Raw genomic sequence first — 13681 nt, 5'->3', positions numbered from 1 at the left:
TATTGTCGTTTCGATTTTCCAGAACACGTAATCTAATGATATATTTTTGTCCATAGGCTTCCTAAAAACCCCCTTTTATATTCTATATTTAAAATAAATGGTATACTACCTTTATTTTTATAATGGATCATCATTACATCTGTCTAAATCTTGACAAATTACGTATTTTTTTAGGTATAAAATATGAATTGTTTAACCCGATGCCGTATAGACGACAATAAAGTCGGTCGGAGTTTTATTTAGAGGAATGACGCGGACAGCTGTGGCTTACGCTTAAATTTTAGCCGGATGTACTTTTAAAAACTGAAACCTTTCACAAAATACTCCGGCTATTTGGAACAGAAATAAACTTTGAATGTTTACAAAGAAGATTTGAGGAATTTAAAGTGGATGATTGGTGTCAAGAATCAAATATTTATTACCTTTGCAGTTTAGACTTCTAGATTTTATATTTAGCTAGGTAAACGCACAACACTTTATAATTTTTGATTGTTAGAATAAAATTGTAATTTCGAGAAAATGCGTTTGTTATTTTGCAATTACCTGGTCTACATATTTTAATGAGCAATACACCGTTATTATTGAGGCTCCGAGATTATTTAAATTTTGAATCCTATTTTTTATCTTGATTCTTCACACATCTTTTGCAAAGGTCGGACATAATTATTGTCCACATTTTGGAGAGATTCTAATATTTACTGGTTAAGCGACACTTTTAAATAGCGTATATTTTGTGATGGATTTGATCTGCTTTTATTTTTTCGGCTCACTTTTTATATTTTCTCACAACGATGCACATAGCGTAGCTGTCAACCAATAAAGGCACCATTCATTTTTCTATTTAATTGAGGTTAATTTTTTTTGTTAATCTTTGAAATCTGTTAATACATTGAGTATTGACATTCTCTTATTTTATCAAAATTAGACATTTTTCACACTTCTCACAAAGGGACGTTACAATAAATATTTTTGTTTTTTTTGGCTTAGTTTAATAGTCAACTAACAAATATCAACAAAAAAAAAACTAGTTGACTTTCTTATTGATTCAAACCCGTGTTTAATTTGCATCTCCTCTTTTATCGTAAATTTGACATTTAAATAAGTCAAGTCAAGACATCCTCCAAGATCCCGTTTTTCTTTTAAATGTTGCATTTTGTCATCTTACTTCCTAAAATAATGATCGCTCTAAACTCACTACCTAACTTGCTCAAAAACCAACAAAATAAATATGTATATCCTTTTTTTAAATTTTATATTTATAATCCCTTATTATTACACCATATTTTTCTTCCAATTATCATTTTAAGATACACCTTTTTCACAATCTATTTGACTGTCCATTTTAATCAAATATTGGGTGTCTTAAAACCTAACTTGGATTTTGAAATTTGAATAATTTTCGTTGTGTGAACGAGAATATTTAGGCGTTTTCATCGACAAAGTTCGAGGTAAAGTTATGCGTTTTTTAGTCGAGCGACGCATAGAAATTGTAAAAATGGTGAGAACTTTACGGAGACCGTTCAAAAATGTCGCATATTTTTCAGTCATCATTATGCACCACCTTGAGCTGCTGCGGATAATTTAATTAATAAATTTGAAACTGTTGGCTTCGTTCAGGATGTCAAAGTAAGTGGCCATCCTCGCACGGGTCGAACTTTGAAAACATTGCGTCAATTAGAGAAAGTTTACACGAACTCCCATCCACGTCCATTCGTTATTGTTGTTGAAAATCAAACGTCTAGATAATTTTGACTAAAAACCTGTACTTGCATATCGAGCCATAATCGGCAGAACAACGTAAGCGACGTTTTTGGCGAATGGCGTTTTTTTAAGGAAAAGTGTTCCTTATTGCCCCCTGCACAAGTGTTAAACACGTCATAGCTCTATAAAATTCACCTGCCAAATTTAAGGATATTTATTTTATTTATTAAAAGAAAACAAGAACCATTATATTTTCAAAAATACAATATTTACAAATAAATCGAAATTATAGGCCAATTATAGTTTTATATGTATTACTCCGCATAATTCCACTCTTCCGACAACAATGGATACGGTTACGCTAGCTCGCACCACTGTCAGAGTTATTGGCAAAACAGCGCTGCCGCCACTATCTTAAAAGCGGAAGGCATTTTAACAATTTGGCTGTCATTTCAGTATTGGCAGTAACCAACCATTAATATATAAATCATAAATCCCATTTACCGAATCATTTGAAAAAAAATATATGGAACAAAAATTTAAAAAACCTTCTCTTGCACATTTCACTATTCGTCGCTTACTTTATTCCGCCGATTATGGCTCGATATGCACGCTTACAAGATTCTATTAACACAACATCTAAAGCCAAAAGACCACGCGCAGCACCGATCGTTCGTCAATTGGATAATGGGGCATCAACAAGTCGATAATGATTTTTTTTTAAATCGTCTTAAGCGATGAGGCGCACTTTCAACTTGATGGTAACTTCAATAAACCGAACTATCGAATTTGGGGGACTGAAAACCCACGAGTGATCCATCAATGCACCCACCGTGTGTGGCCGCGTGGTGTGGATTTTGGACTGGCGGAATAATTGGCCCGTAGTTTTTTGAGAATGCAACTGGCAATGCCGTTACCGTCAATGGTCTTTGTTATTGCGACTTGTTAAATAACTTTTTGTGGCTTGCGTTGGATGATACTGGGCCTCGATTATGATGGGAAGATAAAGACGTCATACCTTCACCTTGACGGTATAGTTGAAGATAAATTTCTTCTTGTGATTATAAAGATACACTACCGACCCCCCACCTTCAACTTTTGGGTAGGTACATCGATATGAATCAAGGGGAAACGTTCGTCACGGTACACATATCTACGCTCTAAAATGACATAGCTTCAGTATGACGTCATAGTTGAAGATGAAAGTCTCCCGACCGACTACAAAGATAAAATACCAATACCCCCCTCCCATCAAGTTTTGATGTAAGTACATCATTTTATAGCGACGGGTCTAGAACCCCTCGATACGTTTATCTACGCATTGAAAGTGTTAAAAACTTTGCTCCACCGAGCAATTTTTCCTTTAACTATAATTTATTAAAATTTTTCATTCACAAGTCACAAGTCACAAACATCACAAGTCTATTAAAAATATGAGAGAGAAATAAGTAAGTTTTGAAGTCGAATTAAATTCCAACATAACTGTCACTCTAACAAAACAAACGCCTAGATGTGAAAATAATGTCGCTAGGTTCTGTCCTATTATCAAATAAAAGTATCTAGGCGCTAGAAAATTACCACTCTGAAAAAAATAATTTAGTTATTACATTTTTTCCACCTGTTTTACTATCTTTTCGAGTGTATGTATCGAAATGTTAAGGGCGACGGCTTTGTAGTCGACCGGTAGATACATACAGAGGATCGTTAAGCGTACCGTCTAGGTGATTTTCAAAAGTTTTGCAAAATTCATGTTCAAGCAAGCATTTTTTGCTTGGATTGGGATTTATTGGAGTTTATAATCGCTTTGAAGTGAACACTTTTTATTACAGAAGCCGATTTAAAATTAAAATAATAACTATTTTAAATGTTAATGACGTAAGGAACGCGTACTAATTGTTTGCGGTCATTTCATTGGCTTGTTTCGATCATATGATGTCGATATGACAAGTAAGTAGAACATACCGGGGTAAGATACAGATGGTACAGAAGTTAAGTATACCGTCTCGATATAAACAGATGAAAATAGCGTTCATAATTGAGCCACTGGTGTTAATGACACTCGGTTTTGACAAGATGGTGCAACCTGCCTCACTGCGGCAGAAACAATGCAGTTATTGCAGGGAGAAGTCAACTGGCCACCCGAATCACGTAATCTGACACCTCTGGACTTTTTTTCTTTTGGAGCTTCTGATGAGAAAAGTGTATTCAAATTCCGGGGCAACAGTTTTGGAGCTCATAATGGAAATTCGACGAGTTACTAATGAAATTTATCCGCGATAATGTCAAAATGCGATCAAAAATTTCGTTAAAAGGGTGAACGTTTGCTAACAAAGCAAAGGCGGGCGTTTGTAGGATGTTGTGTTCTACATGCAAATTTCGTGTCCATAATTTACTTTGAAAAGAAAACACCCTCAAAATTCAACTGCAGTATGTGATTAATTTTTTCAAGTTCAATTCAAGTAGGTTTTGAGACACCGTATAATCAACATTTTCATGCAATTCTTCACATTCATTCAACTCCCATATGATCAAAGTTTTCATTCCGAACATCAGAACTAGTAATTGCCAGATGTTTACAAATATTTAGTTTCTAGCAGGAAACAGTCGGCTATCCTCGACTGTTATACAATAGGAAATGCGGCCTTAAAACATATTTATTTTTAAAGTGTAATATCTAAATTTTCTTCGGTACTATGTTAATTAATACGTTTCTTAATAAACTTATTAATTAAATATTTTATTTAAATTTTAAGTACAAAAATTAATGCACGTCGGTAGCCTTATTGCTAAAAGCAATATTTTACAACCAACGGTTATATTAATAGAAAACTAATGTAGGCAGGTGATGAGAACAAAGGTTTTTTTGATAGGGTAAATTCAGTATATATATATATATACATATATATACACACACATATACTCATATATTATAATATACCTAACACGTAACTCAGGATTATTATTTATAGTGGAAATATATTCTACAAATATACTTGTGTATGGTTTTTATCGCTTAATAATCTGTATTTTATATATTTAAACTCATTACTTATTGGAAAAAATTCTTTCAAAAGCTTTCAAAAAAGAAAATGTAAAGTCAATAGTTTACAGCGCAGGAATATGCTAATATTCAAGGGCATTTAAGAAAATGATCAGTATCTAATCTTTATAGCACACCGTCAAAATTAATTTAGTTATTTTTAAGTTTCCAAAGTAATCACTATATATGTGGTCAGTACGCGGTCAACCATATGGGTCGTAAGTACCCGTCATTACTGCTTACAGCGCGCTCATGTCAATAGTGATTGGAATTTGATTTACGAAGGCTTTTACGGGCGCGTTATCGAGAGTGACATATTATCGAGAACCACGTGTCAGTCACGGAAACTGTTACTTCTCACGTGAGGAAAGTACATACAGACGCGAACTTTGAGAAAAATAACCGCCAAAATATACCGTCGGAGTTCATATCGACCGCGGAGGGTGGGGCGCGCGAATCTGTACCGCGTCGGTACGGCAGGTCGCTACGCTTACCGACCGCTCCCTAGAAAATGACAGCTACATGTTTTGGTCCCGCTCTGCCCTCGTGAACGAAGGAAATCTACATGTGATCGCGTTGTGAGGGAAAACAGCGATACAGAGCTGCGGTTTTACTAGTTTTTAGCTAAACAATAAAATTACTCGGTTGCTTTAGTCACTTGTTGCGACCCTGCGACGTCCTATCGCACGAAGGGACTTATTGTTTGGGTCGTGTACCTGTCAATTCGAGTGGTTTTTGTTGCCATTTTTCTTCGCTGGCAGCGTGGGGCGAGGCAATTCCTGTCATCTGTTGCGAGGTAGGCTGAGCCATGTTTGTTTACCTCCACTCGGACTGTTTCCTCGCTACCCCTAGAGCTTTCCAGCAAGCCCTGGCTGCCGAGCCGTCTCGCTAAGAGCCCACAGAACGAGTGAAAATTCCTCTAAAGCCTCCGTGAAATGTGAAAGTGAAAAATAATCTCGAGTGACATTTCCTTCACATTTTATAAATACACCTGATCCTTCGGTGATACCTTGTGATTTTCGTACGAATATGACTAAAACACACTTTTTAAATCTCTTGTGCCAGTGATAGTTTAAAAAAAGTAGTGAAAATTCCTTTAGAAAAATTATCAGAATTTTCATGAAAATGGTCCAATACATGAACTCGTTTTCTATGTTTATTACTAGAATATCTCGAGCAATTTGGTAAACAAATAGTGTATTAAAAATCAGTACGCTTAAACCACCGAATGAGTGGAAAAAATGTAACTAAGCAAATCAGTGGTTTTGAACGTTACTAGGAAAATTATCGATACCGTGTTCGTGGAAAATAACAAAGAAATACTCGTATTTAAAAAAAATGGATTAATGTCACAATTTTATTTAAAAATAAATAAGTGCTCAAGTGAATGTTTAGTTATGAAATTGGATTCAAATTGTAGCACCGCCTAGCGGATCCTTGAAGATTTTTCTCCCAAGGAAATGGAAAAGGTCTATACCTGCTTACAAATGGTAAGTACAACCTTACTTTCAGCTGTACCTTTATATTTTACCTAGAATAACAAAGCTCTCTAGGGCAATTTTTTATCTAAATAATTAATATTGGTTCAAGGCTTGTAACAGATAAGGTTAAAATTACAAATCAGAACTTATTCCGGTAGCATGAACAGTAAACATTATTTTTGCACTTCAAATTTGACCTTCGCAACCTGACTTACGTAGTTGCACATCACAATATAATTTACAGGTTATTTAAAATATTTAAACTGAAAAACATGCATCATATGAACAAAATTACATCGGTCTTGAAACATTTAAATTTGTATATTTAAACATTTGAAATATAAAGGTTAAGTTTATTATTCTATTAGTGTTTTTATTATGACAGCTGTTTGGCTACGAAGAACCATTTTCAAACTGTTGCTTATTAGAAAATTAGTTGGTTAAAATTTTGATACTTGAGTATATTTCCACATAATTTTTAATCCAGAATCATTTTTGATTTACTTTGTAATAATTAAAAGTTTTTTTTTCGATTTGTATTATTTACTTACAATTCCCAATAAGATAACATCGTAATTATTTAACTTTTACAAATCAAGTATTTTAATTTGGTAATAGATTATTTGAAAATATTATGAGTTTTTACCAAATTTAAATTATCCAATAAGTTTATTATTATTATAAGCGAAACTTAGACACATGAAGATTCCCTGAGTAATGCGTTTTGAAATTGTGAATATCATGACCAAATGTGTATTTTAAATTTGTGAGAGGAGAAAAGTTTATGATATTCAAAATAGTATTAGTTGTGCTGTGTTTACTTATTGTTTTTATTAAAATAGAGTATAAATTGTACGTTATGATACAAAAAAAAAACAAACCAAATAATAAGAGGAATACACATGTCATACTGAACAATTCCAGCAAAATTCAGTTTATTTGGACATACAAAACAATAATACAAAAATAGCCCCCTTAAAGAAATTAAGAAAATAAAATATAAAAATTAAAGGAATACCTTGCAACTTATGGACTAGTGGAAAATGTCAATGTATTATATTTTTATTATTTTATTTTCATTATACTTGTACTTACGTATTAACTCAGTCTAAGTCCCTCTTCAGAACAAGAGCGTGTCCCGTTTTTAGGGAGGAACAGTATTAAAAAATAAAATACTGAATAAAAACTGTAATAAATGTCATTTAATTTCACGTAGTATATTAAATAAGTTTTATAAATTGAAGTTTCTTACACAGATCCCTAGAACAAGCAATCAATTGAATATGATTAATGAACCAATTAATAATAATATTCCGACTACCTATGTCCAAGTTTATCAAAAAATAAGGTGATCACACCTATTTCACACTGGATTTGCTTATATTTTACATAAGATTCAGTTCTCTGTGTGAAATAGAATCAGTAGCCAGGACGAGTGTTTTCTTTCCAATGCTCGATAGTCTCAGGTAAAGCTCCTGAATAAGGAAATTGAGTAAAGATAAGTCCATCTCGTTCAGTGGTTGACGCGTTTGTCTATTATTCTTGAGTTTCTGGGTTCGATTTCTGGCAGAATGGACGTGAACTATTAATTTAAAAAAAATTCTAACAGGAATATTTCATCGTAGTAGAGGAGAAATTACAATTTAAAGTTGACTGAGTTATCTTAGACTGCCTTTAAAGTAAAATAAATATTTATGCACAAAAAATTATATATTTGTATGAAAAAAAAGTATCTTCATAGATAACCTATAATTTAATATGTTTCAGAAAAATTGTGCATATTCTATTTTTCATACAAAAAACTTAATTATGCTTTATAGATAAAACTAAAATTAATTGTTAACTTCGCATTGTAATACAGACCTTGGACTGGCATTTGAAGCGTAAGACTATTTATCTTACCTTCATGTTCCAGATAATCAAATTACTTATTTATTTATTTATTTATTTATTTATTTATTTATTTACGGACAAAGTCCATTATAAACATTACAATTAAAAGAAATTTTTACAAAGGAATAAAAAAATATAAGGAACAGAAATAAGCAGCAAAGACAGATGATAGATTTTTTAGATTAAGTAAAAAGCATAGGCTAACTATACAGATTCTTTAGCTGATTTGTAAAGAAAGACATCCTTACACCATAATAATCAAGATCTTGATGATCGTTCACCCGCCTGATCATTCTGGGCAAAGGCGACTGTGCACCATAATTGGTCCTGTAGTGACCGAGGAAAAGCATTTCATTATTTCTTAGTCTACGGGTGGGAACGTTAAAAAGAATCTTTTGCAAAATTTCAGGGGCATCAATGAGACAGTTCATAATTTTATACATGCAGATTATATCTGCAATGCATCTGCGTTTTTCAAGACTTGATATGCTTAAAAACCTCTCCATATCAGAATATGAATAGTCTCCTCTTTCCAATCCCATCTTCCATGCAATTTTTCTTATAAAACGATGTTGAACTGATTCAAGGCGCTTGATATGAACAGCATAATGAGGGGACCAGATTACAGATGCATATTCAAGAATAGGGCGAACTAAAGAGCAATAAAGTGTTTTAAGTGTAAGCATACTTTGGAAATCAGACGTAGTTCTATTAATAAAGCCTAAAATTTTTAAGGATCTGTTTACTATATTATCAAAGTGTTCCAGAAAAGTTAGTTTATTATCTAGGATCACTCCAAGATCTCTTATAGAGGTGACAATCGAAAGAACTTGGCCATTAAGTTTATAATCAAAAATAAAAGGATGTTTACATTTATGGTATGAAATAATTTTGCATTTATCGATGTTAAGTTCCATGTTATTAGTTTTGCACCAAGTATGAAATGCATTTATGTCTTCTTGGAGTCTGACACAGTCATCAATATTTTTAATTAGCTTAAGTATCTTGTTATCGTCAGCAAAAAGCCAGAATTTTGTAAAAGAAAAAACATTAGCAGCATCATTAACAAACAGATTAAATAGAAGAGGGGCCAAGTGGGCACCCTGTGGTACACCAAAAGTTACTAGGAAGCTATTTGATATGAAGTTATTGATTTTTACACTTTGTTTTCTATGTGAGAGGTAGGATTTTAAAAACGATAAAAAGGGATCTCTAATGCCTACAGCACGAAGTTTAGCACATAAAATGTTGTGATCAACTTTGTCAAAGGCCTTGGAGAAGTCTGTATACAGTACATCAGCTTGAAGATTATTCTCGAACGCTGTAAAAATAGTATCAGTAAAAGAAAGCAAATTGGTCGTCGTTGATTTGGCTGTCCTAAATCCATGCTGCTCCTCAATCATATTGTTTACCAATTTCTTTTACTAGTGGCTAATTTTCTTTAATTTAATTTTTCTTTTTAAATCTTCGGCAGAAGAAAACGTTTGCTTTTTTAAAAAATAATTAACCCAATAATGTTTATATTATATGTTTTGTAAAAGGCAATTAAGTCATATACGTTAATCAAATTAACTAAATAAATAATTATGTGGCGTCGATATGTTTTAGTACAATGAAATGTTATTTATTGATCATCCACATTTTGATTCTTTGGGGGAAAATGTATGGATAAGTAAACAATATTTCCACTAAATATGTGTTTGTTAAACTAAAATGTTGATTATCACGTATTTTTAAGCACAGGGAAAATATTGAATTTATAACGGGTTTTCTCAGAAAAGATTTATCGACAAATAAATGATAACTTTTTTATTTTATCATCATTTGAAACTCGTTTTTTTAATGAAGTATCTTTTATTTAATAAAATAACAAAGCACAGTGAAATTTGTTTTTCATAATGTTTTAATGTACCTAAAGAAAGCGAGAAAATTTTAATGACTCTTTTAATCCCAACTTTTTTTACGAAATTACCATCGGTTTTGGATTCACCTCTTTTGCGTGTCAAATGACTACTTACAAATGCGGGATCTTGACAATGAAAGATAGCTAGAAATGTCATAAAACGACTGTGTTAAATAATATTTTCATAATGCTTAACTCGGAAATCAATTCGGTATAAATAGTGGAGTTCTAAACGGTGGATTTTTTAAAAATAATAAATCTTTTTTAAATTTTAGGTCGCACAAAATGCATATTTTTTTTTGTTGTTTAAGACAAGCTATATTACCAGAAAAAATATTTCTCCATAAATTTCCATGGTTCGAATTTGTGAAGAACACAAAAGTTATTGTTGCAATAATGTATTAGGTACCAACATCAGTTTTGTCAATTTTTTTTTCAAATTTATAAATGAGCACCGACAGTAAAACAAAATCATAAAATTTATGCATCATTCGAAAGAAAATTTTCTGTTTTAGAGGTAATGCGTTTGTTTTTACGTTACAGATATTATTTTGTCTGATTACAAGCCTTCAAAATAGGATTTCAAGTCAAGTGATCATTTTCGACACTTCCTTCTGTTCGCGTTCAATCAAGGGAATAAAGAAGAATACAAATAAAGAGAATGCATCATTGACATTTTTTTTTTGTAATTTGCCCTCTTGTTTTTTTCATTTGGAAAAAAACGGACTACTATACTTAAGGTTATCTCCTATACTTTTTATAATAAAACTTTCATGACGATTTTCGAGAAAGGCGTTCTTATTTAATAATGGTACCGATAGTTGCCCTTTATTATTTTACAACAAATTAATCAATAATGTATTCTGTTTATTTGTTTTCTCCTTTTTTCCTCTATTGATTGTTTATTCTCTCTTAGATAAATCACAACCAATATTAAATTTATTTATTTTATTTTTACAATATATTAATTCAATGTTTGTCCGATCAATCTTTAGATTCGACATCCCACAAATAGAGTAAGAAAACTTCTGAAATGTTCTCCGGAGAAAGTAAATAATGACTGATTACGGTTTCCCGCCGTAACATTCCGTGTATTTGATAAGTCGATTGGTTTATAGGATCATCAGGATGTTGCGGTTGCACCATTAATATAAATTGTGTTTATTTAAAAGTGCTGTATTTATTGTAATTCTAAATAACCTCCTTTTCGTGTTTACTTTTGATGATAACTCATAATTGTTATTTCGCAACATGTGACATTCGAATTTTGTGTGTGGTCTTTTATTTGAATTATCAAAATTCGCAATAATTCGCATAAGTTCTTTAAATGCCTAGACTTTCGTATTTCCTTCTCTAAAATTTTAAACATCCATACATTGTAGGTAATTTGTATTAAACCTGTAGATTTTTTTATTATAATAAATTAACGAAAAACATTATGTCATTAATATTTAAAGCAATAACTTTGTGATCAAACATTGAACTAAATTATAATACTTTCACTTTTATTTGAACAGTGACCGGGTTTTGTCGTAACTGACATCGTCTGACTGGTAGGAGACTAAACAAATTTCTATGTTATACTATACAAGTGCAAGCAGGGGTTGTGAATCATAATTTTTATATAATAATTTTATATATTATATAATTAAAATGCAGTTCCTACCAGAAATGCCGGGAGAAAAACTCATTTTTTAAAACTAAATGTTATCAATAACAAGCAACCACTTACCGACTTTTCAATGTCTACCGGTTTCGAGACTTACTTGTCTCTTCGTCAGGAAACCAATAAAGCCAACATACAAACTTAACCAACATTTTCGGTTTTAATCATCAACTTATACCTATAAAACTCAAGCCCTTTCCTTCATCCCCTCCCTCTGTTTTCAACTTTTTCTTCCACAACATTAAATGTTTTGATACCCTTTTCAGTCCATGTAAGGGCTGGTTATTAAAATGCACCTGGTGTTTATTTTATGTTTTTGTGCAACAACAATGCTGAAGGTGTAGAGTGTTTGCATGTTGGTTTAATTGATGTCCTGACGAAGAGACGGGTTTGCCTCGAAACCGGTAGACATTATTTGTATAAAATCAAAACCAGTAATCTGACTTTTTACTAATTTGCGGTAAACAAAAATAAGTTTTACGCTTTAATCAGTTAGTAAAATTATTGAATGTGTATTGAATTACATTAGTTAGAGATTTCTAAATATATTCTATTCATCTTTGAATAGATTCAATTTTAATTAAAACAATGATTAATTATAGATTTTTTCAGATTGCTGTTATTGATTCTCAATTTCGAACTTTTCTGAATATGATTCTAACTGAATATGAGATTGCTGCTTTTGTTTTTTGTCATGTTCAAAGTTTGTTTTTTTTTTGATTATTACCAAGTTCGAATTTAATAGGGTTGTGTAAATTAAAACATTTTCTTTTTAACAATCTACTTTAAATATTTATTACTAATTTTAACACTACTTTTATTTAGTTATTAATACAGTTTAAAAACTTAAAAGACTTATATTTTTACACTTATAAAAACAAATAAAAATTAAACACGAAGCAAGTTTGCAGATTGCTGCATTTGATAAGAATAAAGTTTTTAAAATCTGATTTTTCGTTGAAAATTTATGTTTTTAATAGGATGTTACTAAATAATTTAAAAATATTTAAATAGGGCAATATCACCCCACATATAACTCAATTTGCATATAATCGACAGATTGCTGTTTTTGATTCTATAGGACTCATATATACAAATATTTAATAACATTAAGAAAAACCTTAAGCCAACCTTTTTTTGTCTGAGCCGTGCACAGCACCGTTGTTAATTGTTGTTGTATTTTTCAGAACCATCCCCACTTTATGACAACAATCATTACCACGAGGAATGTCTGCGCTGCAATTCTTGTGGACTAAACCTCACGGGACCCAACCAGGTAACTATTTGTAAAGTCCTCTCCTTAACTTACTCGTATATAGTGCCTACGCAGGTAGGTCTTTATTTTTTCTTATTTTCTTACAAAACGTAAAAAAAAAATTATCACTGTAGCGTCCATCTGCTGGCTAGAGTCTTGTAGAATAAAACAAAACCAAGAAAACTTGATTTGTATGATGTATTTTGCGCAGTGTTATACGTCTTAAAAAGTGGTTGTCAATGGAGGATGCTGCCGAGATAGTTTCCAAAGTGGCGAAGTTGTTACAATTAGAATAGAGTGAATAACCAAGCATAGGTGAACAAAGTATTTTGCAATGTTTTTTTAAAAAAATACTTAGAGAGGTCCGAAGAAACAATGGTCGGAAACTTCACTTGTAAATTTGCTTTTGTTGCGCGTTTTTTTCTACACTTTTACGTAATCCCGAGATTCTACAACTGTTTTCATTATTTACCATTACAATATGTAAACCCTCACGCAACCTACGTCTTGTATAATACGCCTTTCAACAGGCGGCCACAAAATATCAGAGTAAATGCAATTTCCGTCCGTGGTGGAAAGGAAAACGAAACCCCAGAAAGCCCAATTGCTGAAGCGGATGATCCGATTCGGTCACTTGATATATGAGTATGTTTATTTAGACTGAAAAGATCTCCGTTCTACGTAAAAATGCGGGTACGAGCCGGTTTTAATGAATGATAGTCATGGAATATCATAATTTCTT

The 13681-nt window shown here is 32.0% G+C and overlaps 1 protein-coding gene across 1 annotated transcript in view; it reads left to right on the top strand.

Annotated features, from left to right (window-relative positions):
* LOC148272974 (uncharacterized) overlaps positions 1 to 13681 on the top strand; it is a gene marked incomplete at its 3' end in the record, with an annotated part of 152908 nt that overhangs the window by 13764 nt on the left and 125463 nt on the right. Inside the window, exon 3 of the mRNA XM_088239320.1 lies at positions 12872 to 12960. Within this exon, the coding sequence (XP_088095446.1) occupies positions 12872 to 12960 (89 nt within the window). The remainder of the gene's footprint in view (positions 1 to 12871; positions 12961 to 13681) is intronic.

Source organism: Micrasema longulum, unplaced genomic scaffold (assembly GCF_059751315.1).
Source record: "Micrasema longulum isolate JH-2025_06_02 unplaced genomic scaffold, ASM5975131v1 h1tg002133l, whole genome shotgun sequence".
In the NCBI taxonomy this organism is placed as follows: Eukaryota; Metazoa; Arthropoda; class Insecta; order Trichoptera; family Brachycentridae; genus Micrasema; species Micrasema longulum.
Note: the sequence above shows the minus strand (reverse complement) of the source record. Positions and strands in the feature narration are given on the sequence as shown.